The 18,688-nt window shown below is 32.2% G+C and overlaps 2 protein-coding genes across 2 annotated transcripts; both read right to left on the bottom strand.

Moving 5' to 3' along the window:
* LOC105160886 (phosphoinositide phospholipase C 2) lies at positions 1-6,506 on the bottom strand. Its single transcript, XM_011078390.3, has 9 exons — positions 5,996-6,506; positions 5,056-5,252; positions 3,982-4,117; positions 3,665-3,907; positions 3,354-3,580; positions 2,810-2,927; positions 1,323-1,475; positions 1,098-1,184; positions 1-515 (listed from the first exon to the last, which is right to left on the bottom strand). The coding sequence occupies exons 1-9, from the start codon at positions 6,302-6,304 to the stop codon at positions 222-224; spliced, it is 1,764 nt and encodes a 587-aa protein (XP_011076692.2). The 5' UTR covers positions 6,305-6,506; the 3' UTR covers positions 1-221.
* Positions 6,507-12,815: 6,309 nt separating this feature from the next.
* LOC105160885 (phosphoinositide phospholipase C 6) lies at positions 12,816-18,688 on the bottom strand. The gene is made up of 9 exons (XM_011078388.3): positions 17,883-18,688; positions 16,562-16,758; positions 16,285-16,420; positions 15,726-15,938; positions 15,390-15,625; positions 15,153-15,270; positions 14,356-14,508; positions 14,183-14,269; positions 12,816-13,279 (listed from the first exon to the last, which is right to left on the bottom strand). The coding sequence occupies exons 1-9, from the start codon at positions 18,198-18,200 to the stop codon at positions 12,986-12,988; spliced, it is 1,752 nt and encodes a 583-aa protein (XP_011076690.1). The 5' UTR covers positions 18,201-18,688; the 3' UTR covers positions 12,816-12,985.

Here is an 18,688-nt window from a genome sequence, read left to right as displayed (position 1 = left end):
TGCTAAACGTATTAAATCATACATAATCTTTAAATACCTCAAAATATTCGACATTACACTATATTTTGAAAAATGTTTCATTGCGGAAGTGATAAAAAATGATTTTTTACACAAACTCACTCGTTTCAAATCATTGACATTTCAGACAGTCCTGTACATAAAACGCAAGTATCTAACAAGCGACACAGCACCACAAAGAAGCACACAATATACAATGCCGATCAGACAAACTCAAATCGCATAAGAAGTTTGACTGAGTTGTACTTCTCCCCCTTGCGACTATGAAGTGGAACCGCTCGGATACCTTGTCTTAGCTCTCGTACCGGCAGGCACGTTTGGCCTGCAAAGTCATCCTTCTCGGACATATCATACTCGTGAACTTCAATCCTTAGGAGCGCCAGTTCAGGCACCGTTAGTGGGAACTCGAACACCTCATCCCATGTTGGTATCCAATTATCTTCAAGAGTCTTGGTCTTTTTCATAACAGTATCAGCAGGCACTCCAGCAATTCCCACCTTAGGATAGATAGAGTTGTTGCTCAGTCACTAATTATGTGATTCATATATAAATAAGTTACATAAAGCATTTGCCTCCTAAAACCTTAGGAGGTGTTTGCAACAGCTTATGTTTTTTGTAGTAGGAATAAGTTGTACAAAAAAAGTTGAGCTCGACGGTGATAAAAGTTAGTAGTGTTTGAAAATAAATGTAAAAAGTGAGGAAAAAAACCAAAATTAGAATGTTTGAAAAACAACTTAATTTACAATTTTATTAATAAGCTTCAAAAGTTGGTAAGAAGCTACTTATAGCTTTTAGTTTAAAGCAACGTAGGGAGTGTTGGCAAAAATTTATGCTTAAGTGATATTTGTAGAAAAAATTGAAAACTGTAGTGGAATCAAAAGTGGGTAGTGTTTGTAAAAAGAGTAAAAGGCAAATATAAGCTAAATTGTTATTTCAACAAAAGTTTATATACACTTGATTTAAGATGTTGCAAACACCCTCTTAGTGAAGAATATATAGAAAATTGGATCCATAGCATAAAATTGACTTGGAAAGCCAAAAGAATTAGAGAAGCAAATATGCACATGATAGGTACATACCCTAGCATAAAAATCTGGGGGAGAATAAGCATCAAAATGTGTGTGCTTGAAGTCATAATACCATCCTTCACCCATATAGACAGTCACCTGCTTAGCAGAAAGGATACAGTGTGAAATTTCAAAAAAGGAGGATTATGTAAAGATCCAGTCATTATAGTTAATACTTAGGGTAAGAAATTAAGAGAAACCATAAAATCAAGAAAGCAAGCAGAACTTTCAGCGCACCCGCAGAGTAGTTTTGACAGGTAATATTGCTTTCGGATCAAAGACATTGCCATTTGAATCAGCTTGCAACAAAAACTCTGGCTTCTTAACATATCCACAGCCACCATTGGCCTTGAACATGCCATGCATCAACCAAAGTGATCTTCCATAACCCTGTTGAGACATTATAACATGTTATTATCCACCTTGGGCGAACTACTTTAAGACATATCAAGCAATAAAGGTTGCCCCTAAGGATCCATTTGTTTGACAGAGAGTGGCATCTTTTGGGGGGATTTAATTCCCAAACATCATGTCTTTCTGTTTGGTAAGATTATCTTAAATTTGGAAAATGGAACATATTCCCAAAAGTTTGGAATATGTACAAGAAATCCGGGATTGTAACATCTTATGTATGATTGGTATGAGGGAATAGGTTAGAAATGAGATGAGTATTCCTAAATTCATCCAAATACATGCTTTGGTATAACTTAGGAATATCAATACTCATTCCCTTAGGAATGCACATTGCCATAAATATGGTATTAGACATTTCCCTACTTACCCATGGGTTTAGCTATTCCCAATCGATTGGGAATAGATTATTTGTTATATATTGCTAAAATACATTTAATATACTTGCCAGATTTATAGTCACAAAATTATGTATTATTTTGAATACATTAAATAACACGAATATCAATATAAAATATTTAAATATATGATACCAAAATAAAAAATAATATAAAACTTTAATTTTTTAAATATTTTATTAAATATAATATAAAGTTACAAACATCTTCATATGCGTTTTACCAAATATTACTGTACAGATAAAGTATTATATAATAGCATCTATACCATATATAGTTTTATTCTATATTTTCGATATGTATGCTGAAGTATATAATAATAAGTATTTATTAAACTAGTTTAAATATATGAAAGCATCCAACAATATATTATAACTTTATAATTAATTTTACACTTCAAAATAATAGTTCTTCTGTAATATGATGCTGCTTAGTTGTTTTTTATTTCAACTTTTAAATTTCATTATTACAAGACATGTAAATCATCATTTGGAAAGTTTTGATTCAATTTCTTTTTTCATTCCTTTGGTAAAGCAAACTTAGAAACGATACAGATTTAGCTGCAAATACAGATTCGATGGTTTCTTTGGTTTAGCTGCAAATTCATTCCTTTGGTTTAGGAAATTCTTGCCCTAAATTTAGCTGCAAATACAGATTTGATGGTTCCTAACCATTCAGCTATGACAACAATACACATATAAGACTCACCTTTCATTTGCAGGTTGGAATTCAGTAATGCAATTGCTAGTCAATTTTTGAAAAATATGAGGTGGTTAACCTCACCAATTTAAATTATATTTACTAGGACAAAGTTCTATTGTAGAAACGGAACTTGACAGAACTTAAGCAACGAAAAGCTAAGATATGCGGGAGAATTTTTGTATCCTTACTTCCTTAGGGTGAACATGTACTAACCTGCATATTGAATGCAACCATTTGAGCTCCGTGCGACCATCCAATCAAGGGGTTGTAATTGGAAGAGTCGAAACGTATACCTTTAGGGTACACTCTCAGCAAGTTCCTCTGTGTAAACCTAAAGAACAGAATGTTTTTGAATTAGATATAAAAAAGCTTGAGATAGTCAGGCCTCAAATATTCAATTTATTGTAAAATTGGACATACTCACAAGAAATGCTAGAGATTTGAAGAGGGACTAAACAGTGTCTCTGATGCCATCATGCAAATTTTAATTTCAAAATTTCCCAATTAATAAAATGTATCACTTCTTTATCCACAAAAGAAAAAAAAAAGAATATTGGAGAAACAAATTATGTTCAATCACATCTATAGTAATTAGATGTTCAGTTCATTTGCCGTTACCTATCCAACAAATAGGGTAAAAGCAATTTTCTGCAAACATTTAATTGACTTAGGAGTGACATTGAGATGAAACAATGTGTAAAGGCATAAACATATAGCACCGCGTCATGACAACATCTTCACTACAGATTAAAGGTACCTGACAATATCTTTGCCATAAGTTATAATGGCTTTTTCAAGCTCTTGTTCACTCAAGCTAAGGCGTCTCACTTTATCAGGATCAACCTTCAGCCAGTCCTTCATTCCACCCTTTCCCTTTCCAGCATGGATGGCAATCAAACGTCTATATTCTGGCGCCTCATTTTGCTGTGCCTTCAGATCCTCTCCATCATCTTCATCATCCTCCACATCAAAATCGCCATAATCCTGAACAAAAAATTGTGGGCAACTAGAATTTTAGAAGATGAAATGACATAAACAAAATTATGAGCGAAATATTTAACAACTCACCTTATCATCATCCATTTTGGCTTCAAAGCCTTTGAGTTCACTCCCCCAAGCTTCCCTCCCACTGGAATCCTTTTCCTTCTTCGAGTCATTCTCTTGTACTTTAACATCCTTGGCCTGTAAATACTCTTTGGGTGGTTTGGTTGATATAATTATCCTTCGCTTTAACGATTCTGGGGAGGGAAACTCTCGCAAGCATTCTGAACCAGGGGAAAACAGGATGTCTCCAAATGTTTGAGTGATCATCTAGATTCAATCATGAAAAAGGTAATTATAAAGCAGAAATTGTTTTATGAATCATAAAAACTCCACAGACATACCTCAGCGACTTTAGCCTGAAGATCTGGAGTAAGATGATCTTCTAGTGTTATTACAACAGGATACTCAGATGCAACAAAGGCATGCTCTTTAATTGATTTCAAACATTTTATGAGTTGAACAGGAGTAGTAAGCGTCCTACACACCCAAATATAACAAAAGGAATGAAAATCTCTAAGAAGCCAATTAAAAAGTAATAAGAAAAAGACGATTCAGAACAGCAAATGCATAAGCAGACATGGTAAACAGACTTTTATCAGATCGGCACATTGGAGGACATTGACACGAAGTTCTGAAGATACAGGAGATTTTTGTCACCCTTTCTTAACATTTTTCTACCCCTTGGAAGGTGAACTAACATGCAGGAACTGAACATACTTGCATAATATCTTCTCAAGAACATATGATGATTAAAAAAGGTCAGTATCCAAAGTTCTTCACCCCATGCATGTCATAAATAACTTTGAGGTTCTAAAACTGATTGCAAAATCCCATGAAAGATTCGTGCATTCAGAATAAGATAAAACAATTTTGTCACATATGTAAGATGCCATTCTTTTCATTTTATTATTTCCTATGGTATTACAGCAAAATTTATACGCCTTATTTTATTCCCTTTAGCTGTCTTAATATGTTTAGCTTGTCGTAACAATAATTATTAAGCAGGTAGAAGGTGCAGATTCAGATATGATGTGGTAATCCAACATGGCTCGCCATAAAAGTTAGTAACTTAAGACTCAACATATTATTTGGGATGAATGCACCACTTCATAGTGTCATCTCTTAAGAGAAATTAGACTAAATAATTTTACAACAGAGGCTAAAAAATCACGTAAATAGATGGTCAATTCAGGCATGCCCACCATTGTTACTTGTCCATGTAGTGTTCCGCTTGGTATCATCTGTTGGCAAAATTTTTCATTTTCATAACTTTGTCATGCTATTAGAGAACCATTAACTTAACAAGTAGGAAGCTTAAATATGCTATCAACCTTAACTTGCATATACTTCATGTATCAATCATAGAATCAGTTAGGACTATCCAAACTCAAAAAAGTACATGAGGAAAGGCATACCTCCCATGCAGAACATTGACATCGTCATTTCTGGAATTTGGCCATATATCCAATTCAATAACTCTTACACCTCTATGCAACGCATTTATGATGGGAACATCACTACAATCACTACTTAGCTGATTCCCGGTTAGATAAGAATTATGGCCTGTGTATATAAAGTAATGAGACAGAGGAGCATTCATATCGTGGTGAACCTGAAAAATTAAATTAGTACATAATTAGACATGGACAGTGCCTTTTGAATTTAGAATATTAAATAGCCATCAAGTTACCTAACTTTCTGATGACAAATATCTCCAGATGCAAGTGAAGAAAAGGAAAGTACAACAAAAAATTTGAGAAACACATGTTATACAGATAAAAGAGTGTCAGTTCGAATTGTTTCCCTCTACAATCACAAAAAACTTGCATCAGAACAAAAAAAATCTGAAGGCCTTTGACATCAGGAAAATGCTCGTAGCATTTGAAAATTTTATTTAAGTTGTAAACTCAAAAAAGATAGACAAAGGTATGTGCCAACCGGGTTTGATGCAGATGAAGCAATTACTCAATTATGGTGAAAGGAAGTAACGGGAAGTGTCGGGTGCACAATCTAATCAGTTAGCCGCCAATACTTCCTATTTCTGTATTTTTCTCTTCTGTGTGAAAAGGTCCACAACGAATTACTGTTTGGATCACCGAAATTATCCATCATTTCGTGATTTAGCATCAGGGACTATCTACCACAAACCTCGTCTTTTCACTCTCCTTTTGAAGTCAACCAATCACATCACATACTCGATTTTTCCTTGCACTACATGAACCAACTAAAACCTGATCCCAACGTAATCACTCCGAAACGCCCTATCAACAGCTCTAATAGAAAAACATAACCAAAATCAACTAATCCACACACACTTATCCAAACCTCAGAACAGGTAAAAAGAAAAAAACTTACCCCAAGCTTGGGATTGAGGGGCGGATTAACATCCCCAAACAAGTACTTAAAGAAGGTCTCGAGATTGAACCCCCGACGATGAAATATATTCAGATGCTTGAGGCTATCCATCAACGACTGCGCATCCTCTAGCGTGGCATTCTCCTCTCCCTGCACCTCCACCAAGAACCGTCGCAGCTGATCCACGCTCATCACGCCGTTATCCGAGTACCGAGCGAAGATCTCCTTGACGTCCGCCGGCGCCTCCGACGCCGCGAGGCGGAACCTCCGCCGAAAGCAGAAGCAAACTCGGTAGGTCTGTTTGGACATTTTGACAGCAACAATTGAGCAGCCGAGGAAGAAATGAAGATTGAAGTCGCTTAGGTAAGAGGGAAAGGATTGTTATGATAGGGTTGGATTAAAAAGGATTGATGCATTGATTGTGTGTGAGTTAAAGCGGAGAAACCGATTCCATTGATGGAGAAAGGGGTTAGGAGGGTTGATGGAGTGTGGGGCCACTGCTACGTTGTTTATTGTACAGCGCACTCACCACGGACTGGCCACGGTCTCGTTACTACAGACAGTAGTGTCTGTCTTTCAACAGTAGTGATCTAATACTTTCAACAGCAGTTTCTTCTTTATTTTGTGGTAATTTACACTAAGACCCTCTTAATTATGAAATTTTGTAAAAGTCGCCCATATTATTAAGATGAGGCATAAAGTGTTTCAGTCACTCTTCGGGAACAGCCAAAAACAAAATCAAACATAGAGAACGTATTTTCTGAAATTTGATATAGTTATACGTAAATTTATTATTGTTTGAAAAATTACATTCAATACCCTCACTTTTGTTTTATCTGACAAATAGATTTTCGTTACTCAAAATTCACTGCAAGTCAAATAGATCTTTTTCTGACCAAATTATTCTTATATCGGTGAAGATATATATTCTGATATACATTAGCGTGTGAATGTATTTAGGATAGTTTGGTTAAAAAATGATTTATTTGACCTACAATAAATCAACCGAGGGTAATATGAATTTTCATTCAAGTTTTTTACTATGGTGAAATTTAACTAACTGGTGTATATATTTATTAGATGTAAGCAAATATCAGGTGTACCAAATGTAATTTTTCAAATCACAGAAAATCTTTATGTAATTACATCAAACCTTAGAGGTGAACGGTGTAATTCAAGAATAACACCAGTACTCTATAAACATCGTCGGCTTGAAATGTTAATGTTATTATTTAGGAGAAATTACATCGACACCATTTGAAATTATTTTTAATTATATAAATGATCTTGTTCTTTATAAAATTACAAGTACACTCCCTGAAGGGTTGTCGATGTAATGTACTTTAGGGAATATGTGTGCTAGTGTTTTTTTTTCCTTGAGTAGTCATACGATGTATCCAAATATTCAAACCCCTATAAATAACAATAATAATTTTAGACGAACAAAACAACAAAATACAATAAATTATAATTAGTATGAAAAAAAACAAGAACTTATATTTGAAAATATTTTTAAAGTATAGCTAATATAAAATAATAAAGTAAATTTCAAAATTTGTAAAGCATGTGGAGCTTTCTTTTTCCAATTAAAACTTCGAAGTCAAATGAACTTATGAAGGATTTATGAGACAGGTGAGGACGGTTATGCTTATTAATAAATAAGTAACAAGTGAATAGAGAATGAATATGAAATTTTATTTAGTTTTTTTTTTATTAATATTGATAAATTCAGTGAATTTTAATTATAAAATATACTTATTTATTAGACAGAAGCAAACTTTAGAAGTATCAGATATATTTTTTAAACTACATGAAATTTATGTGTAAACACACCAAATCTCAAGAGAGTGAAGTGTAATTATCCCTTATTTTATTTAGACCCATATTCGATAAATTTACATAATGATTTTCTCGATTCACTATTCTTACTCTATTCAAAAATATCTATGGGGTTTTATTCAAGTTATAAAAGGTAGGGTCTCAGTATCGAGAAAATCATTATGTGTATTTAGTAAGTACGGGTCCATTAAGTTATTTAATACTTGATTAAAATCAATAGATAAAAACTCATTCGAACTCGATTTGTTAAACTTAAGGAACCAACATAAACAAAAAAAATTTGTTCGATAGACTTCCGAGCTCGACGCGATAGGTGCAAAAATAATAAAATATAGTTAAAAGTATAAAATTATTCCAACTCCTCATGTTGGATTCGATTAAAATTTATTTAAATTAATAAATTAAGTTCAAATATAATTTTAAAAATCAATAATAATCCAAACAAGTGGTTTAGAATAGTTGGTCAGGTTCGTACGATAATACTAATGGACTTCCAAAAGTGTTGAGGATAAATCCAAAGGGCAAAAGTTAAAGTCGTGTTTCCATTGGCCAATCCGCGGTGAGCTGTTCAATCCAGCTGGCAGAATTCAAGGGGTCCACCCCTGCAATCCGGACTCTGCCTGAAACTGCCATGCAAAATGAACTGCATTTTTATTTTCTTCTCGAAGAATTGTCCAGAAATACATCATTATGTTTGGTTTTGTTTTTAACTTGTTTTTGAGTATTTTGTGGAGATAGTGAGAGAAAAATAAAGATAAATAAAAATAAATTAGAGATAGTGTGTATGTTTGGATTTGTTTTTGGAAATAATATAAAATAAGTATGTTATGTTTGATGTTGGATAGTGGGGAGACAAAAAATACTGTTCATTGTCAAATAATGTCTCTTTTATATATATTTATATATATATGTATAAATATATATAATTTATTTAGTTGTGAGTGGATTAAAATAAATATTATTTCCTAATTATATATGTACGGAAATGAAAAAAAATAATTTATGTAAATACACTTTTAGAAATAATTAAATGCACTCTAATAATGGATTAACAATATTTTTTGTTAGTTGTTCGATTCGATGTGATAAATTTAAATACATTATTCAAATAATGTAATATATGAATTAGCGCGTAGAATAGTTATATTATTTTATATTTTTTAAAATTTTTAATTATTTCAATGATGTAGAAAATATTACGCATAAAATATTAAATGATTAAAATAAAATATATTTGTATTTAAAAATTAAATACTTAAAAACAAGACAAAATACTTAGAAACAAGACAAAAATATGGCAAAATAAGCAATGGCAAGCATTGCTTCAGTTTTGGGCCATCTCTGATATGGCACAAAGCCGAAGCCAAACATAAGGATATATTTCTCTATATTTTTATATATAATTTAAATATAAATTGGATGGTTCACGTTGCCCGACATGGTTAAGAGGGAGCTTGGGTAAATTTATTAATTTTTTAAAATATTTTAAGAAAATTTATTTTATTATAATATATAAGATGTTATAAAGTATTTAATAATTAAGTTTTATATTATGTAAAATGATGAAATAAAGTAAATATAATTTAAAATTAGAAATACTGCATCAATGGAAAGTCAAAATACTTGTTGTTCTAAAATCATGATTGCCTTACTACATGTAGGTTTTAACGGTTGACCATAACTTCAGATAAAACCCCATTAACTCTCAACAGTGTCTCATTCTATGTGCACGATCACAAGAAGATTATGAGTCAATCTACAATCATGTTGCCAAAACTCTCAAAACTTGTGGGATTGAAAGTATTTATCAACTTCGTACTTTTCCAAACACCTCAAAATACCTCTTTATATAGATAGAAAATATGAAAATTAAATAAAATAATGATCCTACTAAACCATATAATAAATTGAGAATAAATATAGTTATAAATCATAATAAGAGGGCCATAAAATGATTATTAAAAGTCCAATGCATGGTCATATAACAAATACGATATTAAAATTATATTATAAAATATATGAGCTTATGAAATCTTTTAAATAAGTTCGGTAGAACACCCTCTAAGCCGTGTTTTATTTCATTAATAACAAAATGAGTGAATGTAAAGGAGTATTGCTTCAGAAATAAAAAAGATATATCTTAAAAAGTTTTGTACAATGTCTAGAATTTTTTAAGAAAATGAGCTTATAAGATCGAAATAAAATAACGATTGTTATGAGTTTACAAACTCGTATAAGAAAAATGAGACCCCCGTTTATTTTAAAAATCTCATCAAGTTAGTGTTGTGTTTTTAAAATTAATTATAGATTTATCATTTATAATATATTATAAACTCGATGATCGTATCTTATCAAAACACTTTAATGACTTATTTTTCATATAGAATCTATTATTTTATAATCTAAGAAAATATTTTATATATAAGATGTATGAAGTTAAGATCCTTTAAATAAATTTAGTAGGAAACCCTCTTAATCCAATTTAACTTTTGTATTAACAAAAAAGAAAAAGAATAATTACAATGTCCACCCCTCAGGTTTAATGTATTTATATGTAAATCATTTATGATTTTGAAAATTATATTTAGTACTTTTTACATTTATTTTTGTCCAATAAATAATCCATTCGTTAATAAAATTCATGAAATTTGTAAACATAAAAAAAAAGAATGAAAATTCATATTTACTCCCAATTGACTTATTACATACTTATTATAGGTTAAAGAAATCTTTTTTATGACTAAACTATCCTCATATATCTTCACATGCTATGTGAAAAGGTACTTGTAATTGAATTAACGGGTTAAATATATTTTATTCCCTTAAAGTATGCCACCCTCATCAATTACCCCCTAAATTAAATAAACCTTCACTTACCCCCCTTCTTAATTATAATTCTTTAAATTAAATAAAAATGGACAAAAATACTCTTGACTATTAATAATATTATATATTTATTTTGATACCCTCTATAATAAAATATATCAATCAATTTGATTTTAAATTTTATTCATTTAAGATGTTAATAAATTATTCTTGGACTAGTATATAAATTTATTAACTTGTATGTTAGTGCATTATATGTCCTAGATGTAATTTTAATAACAAAAATATTGCAAGTGACTGTCGAGCCTATCGTTTTGGTGCCCAAATGTCCAATGAGGTAATTTGAGGGTTGATAGATAACCTTTTTTTTTTTTTTCAAATAGTAACTCTATTTAATTTCTTAACCTAATTTAGGTCCAACATGTTAGGCTTGTCGATTGATGGGCAATATCATTTCCTGAAAAACCATCACATAATGTGCATATATGAAAAATATCACATCACATAACCTTTAAATATCATATGTGACTGCATGTGATGTTTTTTCGACCAAAAATTTGGTGGAAGAATAGTTATAAATGACAAAGTACAAAATTTCATAAAGTTGAGATGATAAATTGACACAAAAAAAGTTTAGATGCCAAAGTATAAAAATGATATAGTTCGGATGGCAAAATATAATTTATCCAATTTTAATTTACAAAAGTACTAATGTTATATATTATATTTAAGTGTGAATTAAATATGCACATATTGTTTCATATATGTATAAATATAATTTATATAACTATATATAAATTAAAACCGCAGACTCTTAAATCATATTTTAATTTATAAAAGTACTAATTTTATATAAGGGTTAATTACATTTTGCTATTCGAACTATATGTTTTTATATTTTGGCATATAAATATTTTTTTGTGTCAACTTGCTATCTTAACCGTACGAAATTTTGTACCTATTTTTCAAACAAATTTTTTATCAAAAAAATCACATGCGGTGCACATGTGATATTTAAGGGTTGTGTGATGTGATATTTTTCATATATACACAGCATATGATGTATTTCCAACAAAAAAATCAACAAAAAAGCCCTCATATATGGCAAAGTGCAAATTTCGTATAGTTGAGATGGTAAGTTGACAAAAGAAAAAAGTTTAGATACCAAAATGTAAATATGAGTATAGTTTGAAAAGCAAAATGTAATTTACCCTTTATATATTATATGCAAGTGTAAGTTAAATGTGCACATATTGCTTCATATAGGTATAGATATACTTTATATAACTATTCGTAAAGTATCTAAAAATATACTAACATAATTGGGTTCAATATGATCAAAATTTGAGACTTGTTTATGATCACCACAACAAAAAAATACGAGATTTTGTAACTATCATTTTGGAACAACTTGGATTAATTTTTGTGACCATTGTGGAATGAATAATCTTTACTGACGTCATGTAGTTGATGAAATAAATTTGGTCTTTTAGTAATGTCGGAAGAGTTACAAAGGCATATCCAAAAGCATTTGAAATAGTGGTGTTCGTAAAGGTGTTATAAAGTTCAAACTGTTACACGTTGAAACACCTTTTGCCAAGCCTCACATTGATTTGTAATGGTCCCCCGGACTTCAATACAAAATTGGTCCAAAATCACTCTCTCTGATTTTCGAGTATGTATACTAGATCAGCTAGAATTGCATCATTTTGTCGTGTACCATTGATTTCTTTAGTTGGTTGACGATCAGGTAACAATTTAAATCCATTTTGTTAATTAAATGCAGTTTAATTATTATAGTTTTCTAATTTCTTTATTTGAATGTTAAGTATTATTAGTGTAAAGTAATGATTTACAATCGCAATATAATTATATATATGTACATATGTAATGATCATCATGTTCAGTCAATTGAGGAAATTTGTGAATGTGTATGAATATGAGAAGAACCTCCTGGGGAGGGCGATTGTCAGACCATTTTTTATATAGTGTACATTGTCGACCAACTCTTATGGAGTGATTGTACCCTACCTCAGTTGGCAACGACTGCTGGACTGGTAAACATGAAGCCGAGAATAATTTTTCTCAGAGATGCTATGATTAGGTGTCCTAGTGAGTGGGCTAATAATATATTACCCCGCGATCATAAAGATGTTGCTTGATAAGCAATCAATTGCAAACATAAGAAAAACTCATCATACTCCTACTCTTCTATGTTGTTTATACCAAATACAACAACTATACTGTACAGACAGAAAAAAAGAGTTTGGACATACAATTGTTAAGAGCATACGCCCACCATTGTAGAAAACAGAAAATTTAGTTTCATTCAAAATGAAACCGCAGGAGAAGTCTCACGGATTTAAACTTATTACCCTTCTTATCGTACAACGGTATTGATCGTATGCCGGGTTTCAGCTCTCGGACAGGCAGACATGTCTGCCCTCCAAAATCATCCTTATCTGACCTATCGTACTCACGGACTTCTATTCGTAGTAGAGCCAGTTCTGGGAATCTTAACGGGAACGTAAAAGGTTGATCCCAGTATGGCGCCCAGTCGTCTTCTATTATCCTTGTCTTGCCCTTGGCAACATCGGCAGGTGCACCGAGTATGTATAACTATCAAATCAGTGTAACGTTTTTACTTTTGAGATTCGCATGATAGTATAAAAAAATGAAGTGATTAGGCTAAATTAAATCCTTTTCTTTTATTTATCTTTGAAAGATTTTACATTAATTTTATTTTTTTCTTTTATATTAAAATTAACACGTTACTAGTGAGTTATTGATCATAACAAATTTAAGTTACTCACTTTTTGTTATTCAAAATACACATATAAAAAGCTTAATTTTTTATAAGTAGTTCATATACAAAGTTACCAATCTTAACAAATTAAAATATTAGTTTCTCATCTCCTTTTAAGTTATATTATACTTTATTATATATTAAAATACTATCGGTGTTCGTAGTTTTAAAAAAATTAAAAACTTGAATTTTTGAAATTCTGATATTTTACATTTTCATTTTAAAGCATGACCTCTAGATTAATTTCTTGAAAATAATATATTATATATATTAGGTTAAAAGGTATTTTAATTTTAAAATAAAATTTTAATACAATTTTTACCAAAAAAAAAAAGGGAGGTTTTAGTCAAATACTAATACCTCAAAGGAGGTGTATACCAAAGACCACAACTTCAAGGAAATGAATGCAAATAACCCGACACTTCTTTTAATATCAAAACATTATACAGTATCAGGTCTGTTCGAATTAAATTAAATATATGACAGTTCAGGTCCAATTAAACTCGATTCTGCTCAAAATTTCTCCTATCAGGTCTAGAAATTTTAACTTAAGTTAAATTTGACCACACCAAAATTAATTATATAGTAAGTAGAGCACACTTACATTGTGATAGGTGTACAATTAAAAAAAATTACCAAAAATATAATATGATTAATTTAATTTTACTAAATATGATTTGAGTAAAAATTATTGTTCTAAGGGAGTTGGGGCTAACCTTAGTATAGAAGTCCGGTGGTGAATAAGCATCAAAGTGCGTGTGGCTGAAATCCAATCGCCAGCCATCTCCCATGTACACAATTACCTGTCAGATTGAAAGGATTTGTTACGAAATTTTATGGTCGATGGGATGAATGGAATTTTTGGGATTTTGAGGCTTAATTCCGTCACCTTCAATGTTGTCCTGACAGGGATAGGCAATTTGGGATCAAAGACCTCGCCGTTCGGACCTCTCTTCATCAGCATGTCGGGTTTTTTCACATAACCACAGTTTCCGTTCGATCTGAACACTCCATGCATCATCCATAGGGATTTTCCGTACCCCTGTTAGATCATTCGATAATTGTAAGCCCAGCAAGAAATACGGGCTACAACTACATAATCCCAGTTTAGAAAAAAAATTTCTGTTTACAGTTTATATTGCATTTAACATATACATATTACGTGTACAAAGACTACGTCATTTATTTTATTGGAGGTGGCACGTATGTATAAGTAAAAGGCAAAATTATATTTTTTGTTCTGTAACTGTACGTTGGTTGTTAGCATTTTTTGTCTTGTGACTTACGTTATTTATATATTTAATTATTTTTTTGATGAAATTAGGTTTGAACATCTCACATTTGGTCTTTCCTTGAAAAATTTAGTCCTGGATTGACAATTTTGATCCCCTTTCTAGAGTAGATCTCACTTTTTATTTTGTAACTACAGGTTGTTGGGACCAGAATCGTTAATATTAGACTAAATTTCCTAAAAAAAGGGACTAAAAGTGAGATGTTAGGGACTAAATTTTATCCAAAAAAGGACTGAATGTATAAAAAAAATATACATTACAGGATCAAAAGTGCCAACGACCTATAGTTACAGGACCAAAAATATAATTTTATCTAAATTGAATAAAAGATGCAATAGAATTTAAAATAGAAAATCCAACAACGTAGCTGAAGAATCAAGATTATGAAAGAAACCTGCATATTGAAGGCAACCATCTGGGCTCCATGCATCCATCCAATAATTGGTCTAAAATTTGAAGAAGTTACTCGTGTTCCCTTAGGGTACACTCGTAATATGTTCTTCTGGGTGAACCTACAAGACCAAATTGCTAGATCAAAAATGTTAAAATACAATTGGCCCGTGAAATCACAGGCCGGCACTCAAAACAATTGCAACACACACAAACATCGTTATGACACAACAATGAGTACCTAACGACATCGGTAGCGTACAAGGCTGCAGCCCTTTCAAGTTCCTGCTCGCTCACACTAAGTCGACTAGCTCTATCAACCGTGATGTTGAGTACTTCTCTCAAGCTCCTCTTCTTGGCATTCCCTGCGTGAATGGCAATGAGACGTTTGTATTCCGGCGCAGCAAGAGGGCCCGACTTTTGTTGCATGTTGTCGATATCTTCATCTTCACAATCTTCACTCTCACTTTGATTTTCCTAACAATTAAAGGAAACCAAACAATGGAGTAAATTAAAATCTACATGAATAAACGATAAAGAGAATACTTCATTTCATGAAGTCCCCTTCGATATATACCTTGTAGTCAGCTTCAAGTTCTTCATCCGACCAATATTTTCCCCCCGGCGAGGAACCTAATTCTCCCTCCTTGTTGCTGTTGGATCCAAGGTACTCCTTGGGTGGTTTCGTGGAGAGTATAATTTTGTGCTTTAAGGCTTCGGGAGAAGGAAATTCCTCCAAGATCCCTGACTCAGGGGAGTACAACATTTCTCCGAAAACTTGTGTAACCATCTGCAGACATATCAAGTTAAACACGTGTTTGAGTGAGTTTATAAGCTAGATACATAAGAAAACGTAAGGAGTTTTTGACTTATTTTTAAAATCTTAAGACACTCCTTCAGATTTGATCCTATTAATTACAAAATCATCATTACTGACATCTTATAAGCTCCATAATCGTATTTCATCCAAACAATTCAAGAGTTTACTTTTAAAATAAAATCTAATATAATATAAGCTCAAAAAGTATTTTATAAAATGCATGAACTTATAAAATCTTTAAATAAACATAGCCCAGACACCCTCTAAATCAAGAAAGCGTCGGTAATACAGTCTATAAAGGTTACATAAACCTTACTTCTGCCACTTTAGCTTGAAGCTCTGGTGTGAGGTGATCCTCCAAAGTGATTATAACCGGATAGGGCGACTTAACGAAAGCGTGCTCTTTAATAGACTTCAAGCATTTGAGGAGTGGCACTGGCGTCGTTAGAGTCCTGCAAAGCCACTCAAACTCTCAGTCTTCTTGAACGCCAAAATGCAATACCAAAGTACGGTTAGATCAATGTGCATAGAGATCTAAACGACGATTCATGGAAACGAACAACAAACATGGAGAGAGAAGCTTAGAGTTATACCTTCCATGAAGTACATTGATGTTGTCTTTGGTAGAATTCGGCCATAAATCAAGCTCTATGCCCCTCACACCATTTTCTAGAGCTCTTATGATTGGGATTTCACTGCAGTCACTGCTCAGTTGGTTTCCAGTCAAGTAGGAGTTGTGACCTGTGTATATGAAATAATGTTGCAAGGGAGCAGTCATATCATGGTGTACCTGGAATTATACAAATTCTCAATGTAAATATGAATTGTTTCTGCATTATTTGACAAACAGATTAAATCTCTAACTTGTCTTCTTATTGTAATTTCAATAAATGGGAAATAACATTTTTCGACCAATACTTTAAGGTCATTTTACTTTTCGTCCTATTGATTATTGGATTTTTATTAATAGTCTCGTAAGCTACAAAAAGATCACGAAATTTAGTCCTTTCGCTGAATTTTGTTATTATTTTGAGGGGGAAGGACGTGTTAAGTACGTAGCTGTTAACTCTTCGGCCATTTTTAGTACGTGTTTAACACTTTTAGTTTCATTGATTATGTAATTCTTATTAATAGTTCCATAAGTTACAAAAAGTTCTTACTTTTAGTCATTTTGTCAAATTCTATCAGTATCCTGGATATTAACCACGGCTTAACATGTGTCTTTTCCATCAAAATACTAACAAAATCTGATGTAATTACTAAAGTGAGAATTTTTTGTAATTTATGAACTTACGAGACATTAATAAACATCTCGTGGAACAAACTGTATAGACCCTAAACTATAGGATAAAAAATGCAATTCTCCCTTTCGATAAACATTCACTAGAAAAAAATTGATGCTGCCTATAATTTTTTGACTATGGACAACTATTATTAACCATAGTTAGACAAAAATCAATGCCGAAACTTAATTTATTCACTATATGTAAAAACTATTTTTAACATAGCTTTTAGCTATTATATATGTATTAGTCACACTCACAAAACTACGTCAAAAACTATTGGGTGACCGTTGTAAATAACTTTTTTTTTATTATGACTATTAATTTTTAACGATGATAAATTAGTTATAATTAAATATTATATCTGTTGAAGTGATCATTGATTTCTTTTTTTCAGTTTTCAATTTAATGAAAATGATAGTAAATGAAATGCAAAACGACATGCCTGTAAAGATCAGACACAAAGAGATATGTGCTGGAAAAAGAGTTGTTATTATTTGTCATAATTCTTTATTTTTGATATGATAAATACTCGTAACCAAAATTCATGTTCTTAATTGATTATTGACCATTTCTAAATTAACTTATAAGAGAGAGAGAGAGAGAGAGAGAGAGAGAGAGAGAGAGAGACCCGAGGATCAATGGGGCCATTGAGCTCATCTTGGAATAGGAAATAGAAAAAGTCCTCAAGGGTAAAGGTGTGGCGCTTGTCGGTATGGTGGCGGTGATGGAAGACATGTTGCATGATAGCCTCCGCATCCTCAGCGGTGCTGCTCTCTTCCTTCTGGTACTCCACCAAGAACTTCAACAGCTGCTCCGCCGTCATGCTGGAACCCCCATCCGTGTACCGCCAGAACGCCTCCCTCACATCCGGCGGCGGCTGCGACTCGCTCACCTTGAACTTCCGGTTAAAGCATCCGAACATCTTGTAATAATTGTAACTCCCCATCACGTCCCTCTAACCTACGTACCTTCTAATTCCTCCCTCCTCTCTCTCTCTCTCTCTCTGATTCTTGATGACAAACACGAAATCTGTGATGTATCTGCAATCTTTACACCTTTGATCTCATCAAGAATGAGAACAAAGGAAGGAGAAAAATGGCGGGTGAGGGAGAAAAGAAAGAGATATGATGAGGGGATCGGAAAAGAGACAAGGAAAAGGGCTACATTTAAGGAGAATTTGAGGGTGGATCGTTGTTAGAGTTTTTATATCTTAATTATTACAACACCAAATGCCCCCTCCTAATCCATATACATAATTTTCATACGTTGGATTTTCTTTTCCTTTCTATTATATACTATTCTTATACGTATTCACATACATACCTATACGTAGGTACGGTACATCTTCTCTTTAATCTATCTTCTTCTTTGTATTTTCTTTCTTAATTCCATCTCCACTCGATACTTGTCCCTTCTTCCCGCCATTTTGTCTTT

This window comes from Sesamum indicum, linkage group LG4, assembly GCF_026168435.1.
Source record: "Sesamum indicum cultivar Baizhima isolate 11 linkage group LG4, ASM2616843v1, whole genome shotgun sequence".
Taxonomy (NCBI): Eukaryota; Viridiplantae; Streptophyta; class Magnoliopsida; order Lamiales; family Pedaliaceae; genus Sesamum; species Sesamum indicum.
Note: the sequence above shows the minus strand (reverse complement) of the source record. Positions and strands in the feature narration are given on the sequence as shown.